This window comes from Eschrichtius robustus, chromosome 1 (assembly GCF_028021215.1).
Source record: "Eschrichtius robustus isolate mEscRob2 chromosome 1, mEscRob2.pri, whole genome shotgun sequence".
In the NCBI taxonomy this organism is placed as follows: Eukaryota; Metazoa; Chordata; class Mammalia; order Artiodactyla; family Eschrichtiidae; genus Eschrichtius; species Eschrichtius robustus.
Genome location: NC_090824.1, coordinates 192,191,854 through 192,204,916, shown reverse-complemented (window position 1 = coordinate 192,204,916; position 13,063 = coordinate 192,191,854). Strand labels below are relative to the sequence as shown.

Sequence of the window (13,063 nt, the reverse complement as noted above, 5' to 3'; positions counted from 1 at the left end):
TTATATTTTGTAAAAGACTGCCCACAAACTTAAAAATAACCCAGCAATTTTATCATACTTCACTTGCTGATACAAATTTGTAGGTTGCACATAACCAGTGACACACAAGAGCACATCAGCTCTCAGGTACAGTTGAGTCAGAATTGAAAGACATTTATGTCTTAAGGTCCCATTTTTGGAAAAAGAGTTTCTGGTATATCCTCCCAGAATTAATATTTTTCAAAGCTAACAATGGATATAGATACTACAGGATGAGTCAAGGAGCTAGTTGTTGATTTTTAAGTCTGTGCCCCTGGCTTTTTAATCGACTTGTATGAGTATTTGAGTTGTTCGCTGTCAGGGGACGGGATGGCTGTGTGGACAGCTCCTTGAACTTGGACAAGAAAGACATGAGTGCTAGACCCATGTCCTGGTCGTGAGGATACAAGTGAGATGGGAGTTTTGTCTGAGGGGGGACAGCCTTTCTGCTTTTAGGGCTGCCTTTTTTAGTATTTGCCTTCTGTCTTTAAGACAAGGACCAACCAGGGACCCTGTGTACCAAGTAGGAAACTTACTGGTCATAACTCTGAGTCTGAAACATTGATGCTGAAATCACCAAAACATTAGACCCACAGATTCTAGCCAAATCCCACATCCTGAGAAATCCCACCTGCATCTCTATCATATAAGTGATTGTAAGAAAAAGAAAGAGAGAGGGAAAGAAAGAGAGAGAGGAGAGAGAGAGAGAGAAAGGAAGGAAGGAAAGGGAGGGAGGAAGGAAGGAAAGAAAGAAAAAGAACAACAGTTTTTGTTCCAGAAGTCTTGTTGCCTCAGAGCCCTGGTGGGTCTATGTTGAAAAGTACACGAGAGCATGGCTGAATCAGGGCCTGACGAGGCCTTTGAAGACTAAGCGATTTGCTTTTTTGGGACACTAATAAGTCACTGGCCTAAGTGTTGTCGAAGTCTGTGGCCTCCTCACTTTTCATTTAATGTTTTGTTCATCAGTCATCCTAGTAGTAAACGGCAAAGCTCTAATACATGGCATTAGTTGGCTTAAGTATAAGTGAGCGTTTGCAAACACACATGTGGTTTTACCAGCCTTTTCTTTCTCCTGTTTAACCGACGATGATGAACTTATCTCCTCAGTTGATTTGACAAGGACCTGCCTGTGCTCTCTTCTTCAGGCCGGATAACGCAGTGCCAGGCGACGTGCTCGTGCTGACCAAGCCCTTGGGGACGCAGGTGGCTGTGGCCGTGCACCAGTGGCTGGACATTGTGAGTGACCTTCACCTTCCGGTGTCAGCAGTGTGGTTTCTAAAATAAGCTCTTCTAGTTTTAGTACCAGGGAGTGTGCTGTCCATCTAGGCCTTCAGAAATCCTGGGAATTGTCCCTATTCTTTTATTAGATCCAGGTTTCATGTACTGAATGCTTGAAGTAGGTAAGCCCCTGCTCGGGGTTCAGAGATAATCCATAACGAGAATTTGGGGAACAGTGAGTGCGGTTTATCTGTTCATTTGGTGCTGAGATGGGTGTGTCTTTCATACTTAAACAACACTAAAAAATAATACAGAGGAGGCAGTTCCCTGGCAGTCCAGTGGTTAGGACTCCACACTTTCACTGCCGAGGGCCCAGGTTCAATCCCTGGTCGGGAACTAAGATCCCGCGAGCCGTGCGACGAGGCCAAGATAATAACAATACAGAGGAGAATGGGTGCAAGGTTTGATATTTGAGGTATAAATAAGGCCAGGCTTATTGACAGTTTAAATTATTTCAGTCATGAGTTTTTTGGTCATTTCTGGTTGCTTGTTTTGTCTTTTTAAGCTAATTAGTAACTCAGAACATTTTGATAAATAATTATGTCGTGGAGAAAGCATCTAGAATATGAAGATATTTATCCTGAGTCACTTTCCAAGTGAGCTATATGATCAGTCGTTCTTCATTTAAGACTTTTCATTGCCATAACAACTCAAAAATTAATATGATTGTGGTATATTCTCACATATCTCAGTGCTTTTAATTTCTACAACTGTCATCTGAAACCATCAGTCCTGAGAAACAGTTGAAAAAGAACAATTTTATGTTGTTCATCAACCAGGTATATCTTAGCTTGACAAACAGAGCAGAGAAAATCTCTTAAGGAGGCTGCATTCTTCAGTTATTTTTCCCTTCTCATCCAGTGAGGATGGGGAGATTTCCCATCGGGTGTGATCACCTGTGAGTCCGACCACAGGGCTTTTATAGGGCAGTAATCCAGAGGTGCTTTCCAATACGACTGCCCAGGTGAGGCACAGGGGGGTCCAGGAGGAGGGGCTCTGGGATCCTTCTGTTTGTCCCACCCCCAACTTGACACTGCCTTTGCTTTTTTTTAACCAGTTTCTTAAAGATGCTCAGAATTGAAAAAAGCAAGTTTCAAAGACAAAGTAACAGCACAATACACTTTCATAAAGGTCAGAAGCAACCCAAGAGTATTGTTTGGGCATCTATACGTACGAGGATACTATTTTTTGAAAGGCAGGGAAATGACAAGTATAAAATTCAGAACCATTGTTACCTCTGGGGGAGAGATGGGGGCAGGGGGATAAGGGAGGGACGCAGAGATAGACTTAAGTTACTGTGTTGGGCAGTAGATATTGGGTATTACCAAGAAAGGAACGAATGCACGAGGCTGGCTATTAAAATGGACCGTGATGACTGTGTCATGAACTCAGCATCGTGGTGCCAGATCCTCTGAAAATCAGACTGAGCAAGAAGCGGGAAGACGGCAGTCTTTCAGAGGATGTGCGTTGTGGTCACCCATGCCGTCCTCATAGCTGATACAGTTGAAGTTGTTTCCCGTTCATTTGTCCCTCAAGAGGACTTGATCCCAGAATTCAGGGAAAGTCAGTAAGAGTATAAATTACATGAAAAATGAAAGCCATCCGCTTACTAGGGGAGATGGAGAAGAGAACCCAAGGACATTCAAAACTGTCTTGCTGGTTTCATGTTTCTAGTACACTGCAGCGTTTGACTACAGAGGTGTGGCTGAGGACAGAGAAGATGCCGGATGATATGTCTAATGGACACCTAAAGCAGTAGTCACGGGGGGAAGAGCTAGAAAACTTAATATTGTGTGCCGAATTAGGGAAGCAGAACTCCCCAGAAGGTGGCTAAGGAAAAAAAGACGCTCTTCCAGTGGTTAGAAACAGAGACTGATCACGCTTTTTCTCTCTTTGCTCCCTCGCCTGTGTTCCTGTCATTAGCCTGAGAAGTGGAATAAAATCAAGCTGGTGGTCACCCAGGAGGACGTGGAGCTGGCGTACCAGGAGGCGATGATGAACATGGCCAGGCTCAACAGGACAGGTGCAGCCAGGGCTCGCCTCGCAGGGGTTGGCCAGCTTTCTGAGCAGGGCCAGGGCAGGAGACACTTTAGGCTTTGTGGGCCACAGACAGTCTCAGTTGCATTGATTTTCTTTTCCCCCGATGACTCTTTTAACACGTTTTTTAAAAAAAAAAAAACAGAAAACAAAAAACCAAAATACATTTTTAGCTGGAGGAACTGGCCATGGGCCAGGTTGGGCCAGTGACTGCAGAGCCCCCTCTGTCGGTGCCTGGAGCACCGGTGGGACTCCAGCTACGTCACATGTTCTTGACAGAAGCGTGGGGTAAATGTGACTCACCTTAGAGGAGGTAAATGGCTGGCCACTGGCCTGAACGGTGCGCTAGGTCAGGTGGTGAGGCCATGAGCGTTTGTCCCCAGCCACTCCTCTCTGACCTGTGTGTCTGGAGTTCTCCAGGGCACTGCGCCTGTGCCAGCGTCTGTGCCCCCTCTGGCTTAGGATCGCTCACCGTGGGGGCAGTGCCAGGCACCGGGGAGAAGGCAGAGAAGTATGGATGAAGTCATCAGTTCACTTTCTGAATCTATGAAACGGAGAGCTGAGGTCACATTTCCTCTCTGTTGCTTCAAATTCTACATTCCTGTGATGATGGGCAGCATTGAATTCCTCTGCACCCCAATACAAATAGAAGAGAAATTTATACAGCATGTTTTCAGAAATACTTGACTTACTTATTAATTTAAAGTGTTAACCTTGTCATATTTTTAATTCCCAGATTTGTGTATATGAATGAGTAATGACACTCATGACATAATTTTTTCTTGACATTCATTTCTAGTTCTAGATTCTTAATACTGATTAGAAAGTAATAATAATAATAGTGGTTACCATTGATTTGGTAGTTATTATGTACCAGGAACCTGACATATTTTCTCATTTAATTCTTCCGACTACCTTATCAAGGTAGCTACTGTTATTCTCATTTCACAGGGAGGCCAAGTAACTTGCTCAAGGTCACACAGCTAATCGATGGGGACCTAGGATTTGAAGCCAGATACGCTTTTAATGCTTTGAAACTACTGCTTATAATGCCTTTAAGTGTTATATTCTATCCTTTTCTTAATGATTTAGTAAGAAATCAAGGCCATCTCCACAGTCTTTGTGCATAGTAATTGAACCAGTACTTTTGTACTATGCTAAGAATCTTAAAAGCAGTTTAAAATAAAACAGGAAAGTTCAGGAAAGGGCCAGAATTCATCTTCTGGGAAGCAGCAAGGCTTGCCAAGGGACTCACTTGATGCAGTTTAAGCATCTTACAGTTGATTTTTATTAGCGTTCATACCTGTGTAGAAAGCACCAGGTATATTTTATAATTAAGAAGGAAGCCCTTCTTGGGTGTCTTTGAAGTCCTAACCTCTGACCAGCCAGAGGAACCCTTTCTGGAAAAGCATCTGTGTGGGTCGCTCTGTACAGAGGATTTGGAAGCAAACCAGCATTTAGAATGTGAGCTCCAGGAGGGCAGGGAGCTCTGTTTTGTTCACTGCAGTGTCCACAGCACTTAGAAGAGTGAAGGACACACCACAGGGGTCATTAAATCTGGATGAATGAGTGAACTCTGTGCTTGCCCTTCTTTTTGGTACTCCATGGACATCTTTTTAACAATCCTGTGAATTGGATCCTGTTTTTCCTCCTTTGGCTGAAAAGATATACATGTGAGAAATACACACAGGTCTATTCTCAAACCCAAATCTGTCCAACTTTATAAAGGCCACTGTTTCTCCAACTTGTTCCATCTATATAAGCCTATGATAGAAATTGGTACAGTTTTATTCTGGAAATAACCAGTTTTCTTCCTCATCATTAATTGCATGTTGTATTTAAGGACCTGGGTTTGGGTTGTGTGGCATCCTATTTTGGAACTTTGAAGATACCTGAAGACAAAGTTCTAGATGAAGTTCAAAAATCTTACCCTAAAAAAAGTCCCTGTTTATTTAGTTACTCAGGGTTCCCTGAGCCAGCAGTCAGAAATCTCATCCCTCCCATTCTACAACTTCCCCCAAATGACTCTGAACCCAATATATGTAATACTTAAGCCATGAAGTCTTCAATTCTCTAAAAAGAAGAAGAAATTTGACTGTTGAATAGGGGATCTCAAAAGATCTTCTCCGAAACTCTGATTTTGAAGTCACTTTAAAGTGTGAAAAGAGGGCTTCCCTGGTGGCGCAGTGGTTAAGAACCCACCTGCCAATGCAGGGGACACGGGTTCGAGCCCTGGTCCGGGAAGATCCCACATGCTGTGGAGCAGCTAAGCCCGTGTGCCACAACTACTGAGCCTGTACTCTTGAGCCCACGAGCCACAACTACTGAGCCCGTGCACCACAACTACTGAGCCTGAACTCTAGAGCCCACAAGCCACAACTCCTGAGCCCGTGTGCCACAACTGCTGAAGCCTGCGCACCTAGAGCCCGTGCTCCACAACAAGAGATGCCACCACAATGAGAAGCCCAGGCACAGTAACAAAGACCCAACACAACCAAAAATAAATAATAAATAAATTAATTAATTTTAAAAAATAAAATATGAAAAGAGATTTTTTTCCAACATCTGCCTTTCCCACCTTCTTTATTAAAATTTTTTATTAGATAGTTGATACAAAAGTTATTTTATAAAATATGTGCAGGGCTTAAGGAACAGCAGTACAGTACCCATGTGTCCACCATCTCATGTGAGAAAGAGAACATGGCCTTACAAGCCCAGAGGGGCCCCTCCCACACCCAGCTCGGGAAAAGGGGCGACGCTGTTCTGAATCTAATGTTTATTCTCACGCGTTTTAAACTGTTTTTGCCACATAGCCTTGTACCCTTAAGCAATAAGTTAGTTTTGCACTTTTTGCTTTATTAAATCATACCTGTGTCTGTTATTTTATTTTTGCTGTTTTGTACACTGTTTAATATTCCTGAGTGTCATCCCTGGGGTGTGTAGCTGTATTTCATTGTCTTCACCGCTGTATAATCCTCCACTCCATGACTGACTGCTGCTGAGAACTTCTGGTGCACATGTGTAAGAAAGAGGGCAGTACTGCCTCAGCTTTTCTAGAAGGTGCTAAATGATGCCCAGAGTGGTGGTATACCACAGTTTTTGAGAGTATGCTACATTTTAAAGATTTCTTTAATATGTTTTCTCTTCCTGTTTATTTTCTATAGTTTTTCTACTGTAAAAAAAATCATATGCTAACTATAGAAAAGTTTTCAGAAAATGAAAAAAGGGAGAGAAAAAACATTGTTCATAATCCCACCAGCCAAAAACAGCTTCTGTTAATATTTTTATGTATTTTTCCAGGATTTTTTCCTTTGGTTGGTTTGTGGTTTACTGTTGTCTTATTGTTGATGTTGTAAACTAATGGTTAGCGTACATTTTACTTATATTTGGAATTTGCTTTTATTCATTTAATATCACTAAATTCTTTTTTCCATATTATATAATCCTAGTACACATAATGTTTAATGGCCAGATGTTCTACCAGAGCGATATACCATAACTAAATTACTTTTTGCCTACTTTTGAACAATTTATTTTGAGATCAAATTTTTTTATAATTTTTTTTTCCTGCATTCCAGGAGTATTTCTTTGGCAATATTCAACATTAAGTTGAATTGTAGTTATTTAATTCTGTGTTCTCAGATGTTCTCATCACTTACAACCAAGGCTTTTCATTCGTACTTCTCTTCCTGTGCTGTTCAAAATGTCTTAAGGAGTCTTTTTCCTTGTTTTGGTCCTTCAAATTAAGTAGTTTAACAATAAGAAAGTAATTTGTAATGGATTCATTTTTACCCATGTGGGTTATTAGTTTGTTTATAATTTGAGCATTTAAGATTCCCCATCCTTAAGTTGTAGACATTGTTGGTAGGGATACAGTATGGCAGAACACTTATGCAGGAGTGTTTGGTCATATCTAGCAAAATTCTGTGTATGTTTATTTTGACCCAGAAGTCCCACTTCTGTGCGTCCGTCCCAGAGCTACAGTGGCCAAAGTATGAAATGACTTGTGTACAAGGCTACTCATTGAAGCACTGTTTATAACTGCAAAAGAAGGAAACAATCCAAATGTCCATCACTAGGTGACTGATTGGATTATCTCACCTCCATGCACAGAGGAATACTATACAGCTATAAAAAGGAACAAGAAAGCTTTTTACTAGGGAGCTATCTCTAGGATATGGCCAGATGAAAAAAGCAAAGGACAGAGCATGTATGTAGTATGCTACATTTTGTATGTTCATAAATGAATATGAAGTAATAATACGTATTTTATACTTTCAAAAAGAAACAATGGAAAAAATAAATCATTAATAAAAATTGTTACATATAAGAGGGAATAGGGAGGAAGCAGACCCTCTCTGAACATGCTTTGTTTTTTAAGTTTGACTTGGAAATAAATGTTTTATATAGTTTTCTATACTTAAAAGTTAAATTACAAGAGCATATTTTACAAATCCGAACCAAATTTTTTTAAGGTGGTTCAACATATTTCTAAGTTAGTGGCAAAATCACATGAAGAATTATTTCAGATCACTTTGAGCCTGGTAGTTTCAGGGCACATCCTCAGAACAAAAATCCACAAAAATATTTCATTGTCATCAGTGGGTTTGTGTTTGTGAGAATGTTGGTATAGTAAGATAAAGCAAATAAGTTAACGTAGTTAGGAACAAAGATTTTAAGAATGAGAGAGAAGTAATAAGATCAAAGAAGTTAAGTGAAATCTGTAATCTTTAATTCGGAATTAACAGTGTGAACTCAGGATTTTTTTTTTCTATAAAAATGTTTATTTCCGTGCCTATTGAAAAGGCCTAGAAGTAGTGATAACCAGCAGGCCTGAAGTCCTAGTGCCCAGATTCTGTTCGGAAAGTTAATGTTTTCCACTAAAAAGTGCCAGGACTCCCTGGGGAAATGGCAGATTCCAGTTCTGGGACAGGAAGTACAGAAGCTAAGCCTGGACTTCCTGTGCTTGAAAGTGGTGGCACTGTCAACGACTAGGGGGGTCGTGTCACTTCCCCACAGCTTGAAGGGGCTCCCACCCGTCACAGGGGAGAGGGGGGTGCAGTTTGAGTATCAAAGACAAGAGTGACCATATCAAGTACCTAAACAAATGGTGATTAAGACTTTTTTGGTCACCTTTGGAAGTTGCTAGGGCACCAACTTGTTCTGAAATAAAAGGAATCAACCCCCTATTTTACCTGTTTTATATGGAGTGTATTTCAAGGAAACCATATTTTCTAAAAAATTCTTTATAGACGTCACATCTAATAAACACAGGAAAAATGATGGAATTACAAAGTTGCCATTTTTGCTGCTCCCTTGACTTAATGAACCTCAACAGCAAACATCAGTGGCTGCTAAAACCTTTTGGTGAAAGGTTCTCGTTGAGATATTCCCCACCCCCATGAAGTATTTTTGCCAGCAAAAAATGAACCTGAGTCTCTTGGAGCCTTGGTCCTAAACACCAGTACAGGAAGTCGGGAAGATGGTAGAACATGTCAGCATCGGGGAAGATCACCACATCCATAATGCAGGAGATGCTACAGAAAAAAATGGCTCAGTTTCCACAAATAAATGACATGGGGGGAAAAGGAGGGGAAACTGTTAAAAATTAAGAAGTTTAAGAGAGAACAATCAAATGTAGTGTTCATTTTGTTGGTGTGATCATGACACTGTGGCTGTGTTACAGTTTTTTTATCTTTTAGAGGCACACATGGAAATACTGTATTTATAGGTGAAGTGATATGATTGGGGATGGCTTTAAGGTTGCCCACGCCCCGGACCCTCCACATCCCCCAACAAGTGGGCAGGAGTAGATGAGGCCCCAGAAGAAAGGTGGTGATGGTTGAAGCTGGGTATTGTTGGGTACGTGGGAGTTCGTTGTGGGCTGCTACTCTCTCTACTTTGTGTTTCGTTGAAATTTCCATAGTAAAAATTAGCAACAGTAATTCCCCATACAGGGAAGAAGTGGTAATCAGTACCTCAAAAATTGAATCCCTCTTATTGACTGTAGGATTCAGTGGGTCCTCTTGTCTACTGTGGTCCTCAAAGCTTGTCTAGGATGGCACTGGGAAGAACTGAAGTGCAGGTCTTGGCTTTGTTAAATGTCATCGGCTGCCCCACTGCACCAGGTGCAGGTGTGTTAATAGGATGGCCCGTCCTAGTTGCTTATCTAGCACCGTGGCCTAGAAGGGTCGATTCTCCTCTCTGCATGTGTCGTTGAGATTGCACCCAACTAAAAGAGATCTCGGTCTAAAGGGAGGAAATGCACCCCAAAAAGGCATTCACCCCAGAGTACTTCTGTAAACACAGGGCATATTTCATTCCAAAATTAGCCTTTCCGTTACTCTCCCCCCTAAAATGAAATACTTAAGTGTGACTCTAAAATAAATATGTACAAGCTCTATATGAGGAAAACTACAAAACTGGTGAAAAAAATTAAAGATGTAAATAAATGGAGGTATTCTACGCGCATGGATAGGAGGACTCAACAGTATCAAGATGTCAGTTCTTCCCAACTATAGGAGCAATGCAACCCCAACTAAAATTCTAGCAAGTTATTTTGTGAGTATCAACAAACTCATTCTGAAGTTTATATGGAGAAGCAGCGGACCCAGAACAGCCAACACAGTGGTGAAGAAGAGCAGGTTGGAGGACTGACACTTCCCAACTTCAAGACTTCATATAAAGCTGCAGACATCAAGACAGTATGGTGTTGGTGAAAAAAGAGACAGATAGATCAATGGAACAGAAGAGAGAGCCCAGAAATAGGCCCGCATAAGTATAGTTGAAATGCTCTTTGACAAAGGAGCAAAGGTAATTTAACGGAGAAAGGATAATCTTTTCAACGAATGGTGCTGGAAAAATTACACATCCACAGGCAAAAAACGAATCTAGACACAGGTCTTAAACCCTTCATAAAAATTAACTCAAAATGGATTGTAGACCTAAATGTAAAATACAAGACTGTTAAACTCCTAAAAGATAACATAGAAGAAAATTTAGGTGACCTTGAATTTGGTGATGACTACTGAGATAACACCAGAAGCACTATCCATAAAAGAAAAAATTGACAAGTTGGACTGCATTAATATAAAGAAACTTCTCGGTGAAAGAGAGGATGAAAAGACAAGCCACAGACCAGGAGGAAATCTAAATCTTCACAAAACACCTCTGATGAAGGACTGATAATCCAGAATATACAAAGAACTCTCAAGACCCAACAATAAGAAAATCCAATTAAAAAACGGGCAAAAGATCTGAACAGACACCTCACCAAAGAAGGTACACAGGTGGCAAATAATCATATGAAAAGATGCTCCACATCATATGTCACTAGGGAATTACAAATTAAAACAACAATATCCTGCTCCACGTCTACCAGAATGGCTGAAATCCAGAACACCAAATGCTGGTGAGTATGTGGAACAATAACTCATTGATTGCTGGTGGGAATGCAAAATGGTACAGCCACTTTGGAAGAGAGGTTGGCAGTTTCTTACAGAACTAAATCTACTAATGTGATCTAGCAATTGTGCTCCTTGGTATTTACCCAAATGAATTGAAAACTTCTATCTACCCAAAAACCTGCACACGGATATTTGTCACAGTTTTATTTATAATTGCCAAAACTTGGAAGCAACCAACAAGTCCTTCAGTAGGTGGTGAACAGATAAATAAACTGGTCCATCCAGACAGTGGTATTGTTCAGTGCTAAAAAGAAGTGAGCTATCAAGCCATGAGAAGATACGGAGAAACCTAAAGTACACATTACTAAGTGAAAGAAATCAATCCGAAAAGACCAAATATTGTGTGATTCCAACTCTCTGACATTCTGGAAAAGGCAAAACTATGGAAACAGTAAAAAGATCCGTGGCTTCCAGGGGTTGGAGGAATGGGTGAAAAGGTGGAACACGGAATTTCTAGGGAAGTGAAAATACTATGTATGATACTCTAATGATGGATACACGTGATCACACATTTGCCGACACCCATAGACTGTATAACATCAAGAGAGAACCCCAGTGTAAACTGAACTGGAGTTAGTAATAACGTATCAATACCGATTCATCACAGCACCACACTGATGCTGGGTGTAATGCAGGAGAAATGGGGTTGGGGGGGACCGTACGGCAACTTCCTGCACTTCTGCTCAATTTTCTCTAACCCTAAGACTACTCCAAAAAATAAAGTGTGTTAACTTTTTTACATTAAAAAATAAAAAAGAGATTAACCTTTTAGACATCAGGAAAGTACCTTGAATTTAGGTCAGACAGTCTTAAGAGATCTTGTTCTTTGATTTTAGGAGAGTTTAGACAGGTTTACCTTTTGTTGAGATAGCATTTCCTCTCTACAGATATTTTAGTTTACTGGGAATTTACTGTTGGTTGAAGCTGCTGTTCTGAGTGGTTCAAACTGAACTAGGAAACCAACTTTCAGAATTTCACTCCAGGTTTTGTTGATTTCACTTTCATCATATGCTATCTCCAACCAATTAGGAGTTTTGAGATCAAAGCATAGGTAAGGTTTTGAGTTGAGGAAGGGTGTTTTCTTGGGGTCTCCATTCATGACACCAGATGATAAAGGCTCCTCTGTCCTCTGGCAGCGGCGGGACTCATGCACACGTTCAACGCCCACGCAGCCACCGACATCACGGGCTTCGGGATCCTGGGCCACGCGCAGAACCTGGCCAAGCAGCAGAGGAATGAGGTGTCCTTTGTGATTCACAACCTCCCAGTCCTGGCCAAGATGGCAGCCGTGAGCAAGGCCTGCGGGAACATGTTTGGCCTCATGCACGGGACCTGCCCGGAGACATCAGGTACCAGGGCCCCAGGCTGGCCGGGTTGAGGGTTAAGCAGGGAGGCCAGTGGGACGTCCCCGAGGAGGAGGAAACCAGGTCCAGGAGCTGGACACCCCCCAACCCCATATGAGGTTTTGGCTGCAAGGCTTCTCAGCCCCCTGCAGCGTCTCCTGCCGTCCTGCCTGTGATGAGCAGTGTCATTTTCAGTCCAGTGTTTGTGTGTTTGGTGATGGGATGGGAGGGAGGGAGGGCAGATATGGGGAAAATAGGTCATCATGCAGTTTCCATTGACAACTCAGCATTTTAAATAACCCATGTATCCATAGGTTACATTGAAGAGGCTGTATTTGCAAAAAAAAGTCTAAAATTGCTGTTTTGAGATGAAATATAGTATACTGTCTCCAAAGTACCATTTTTTTGTCCCATTTTTTTTTTTTTTTTCCTCTCTTTACCTGGATCTCTGTTTCATCTTTTCAGTTCCCCCGCCCCCCTCTTTTCTCCCCCTAGTTTCTTTTACTTCTTATTTTATTTTTTCTGTAACTCAGTAGTTTCCCTACCCTGGTAAAACAATTGAATCATCTGGGCATTAAGAAAAATACCCATGCCTAGACTGGACCGCTAGGAAACCTAATTACGTCAGTCTGGGGTGGGCCTGGTCGTGAGAAATTCTGATCCCCAGAGGCCAAGACCACAAAGCCCCACCAACGCACCAGCCCTGCAGGGGGGGCCTGGGGTCTCTGGTGGGCCTCTCATGGCAGTAGAGAGGACCCTGCCACTTCCTGGCCTCGAAATAGATACGAAATCCATTTCCTAGAAATAAGCTCCAGGAGGGCAACTGAACTGCTAGTAGAACGGCTCCTGCCGCCTGGAGGGCATGGAATCAGTTGGAATAAACTGACAAATGTTCCCAACTAATGCAACCTGTCTCTATTC

The 13,063-nt window shown here is 41.8% G+C and overlaps 1 protein-coding gene across 2 annotated transcripts in view; it reads left to right on the top strand.

Moving 5' to 3' along the window:
* The window catches only part of SEPHS1 (selenophosphate synthetase 1), a 28,857-nt gene that overhangs the window by 12,883 nt on the left and 2,911 nt on the right, over nucleotides 1-13,063 (top strand). For both annotated transcript variants that reach the window (XM_068561678.1, XM_068561689.1), the window contains exons 6-8: nucleotides 1,164-1,254; nucleotides 3,220-3,319; nucleotides 11,936-12,148. In XM_068561678.1, the coding sequence (XP_068417779.1) occupies nucleotides 1,164-1,254; nucleotides 3,220-3,319; nucleotides 11,936-12,148 (404 nt within the window). The remainder of the gene's footprint in view (nucleotides 1-1,163; nucleotides 1,255-3,219; nucleotides 3,320-11,935; nucleotides 12,149-13,063) is intronic.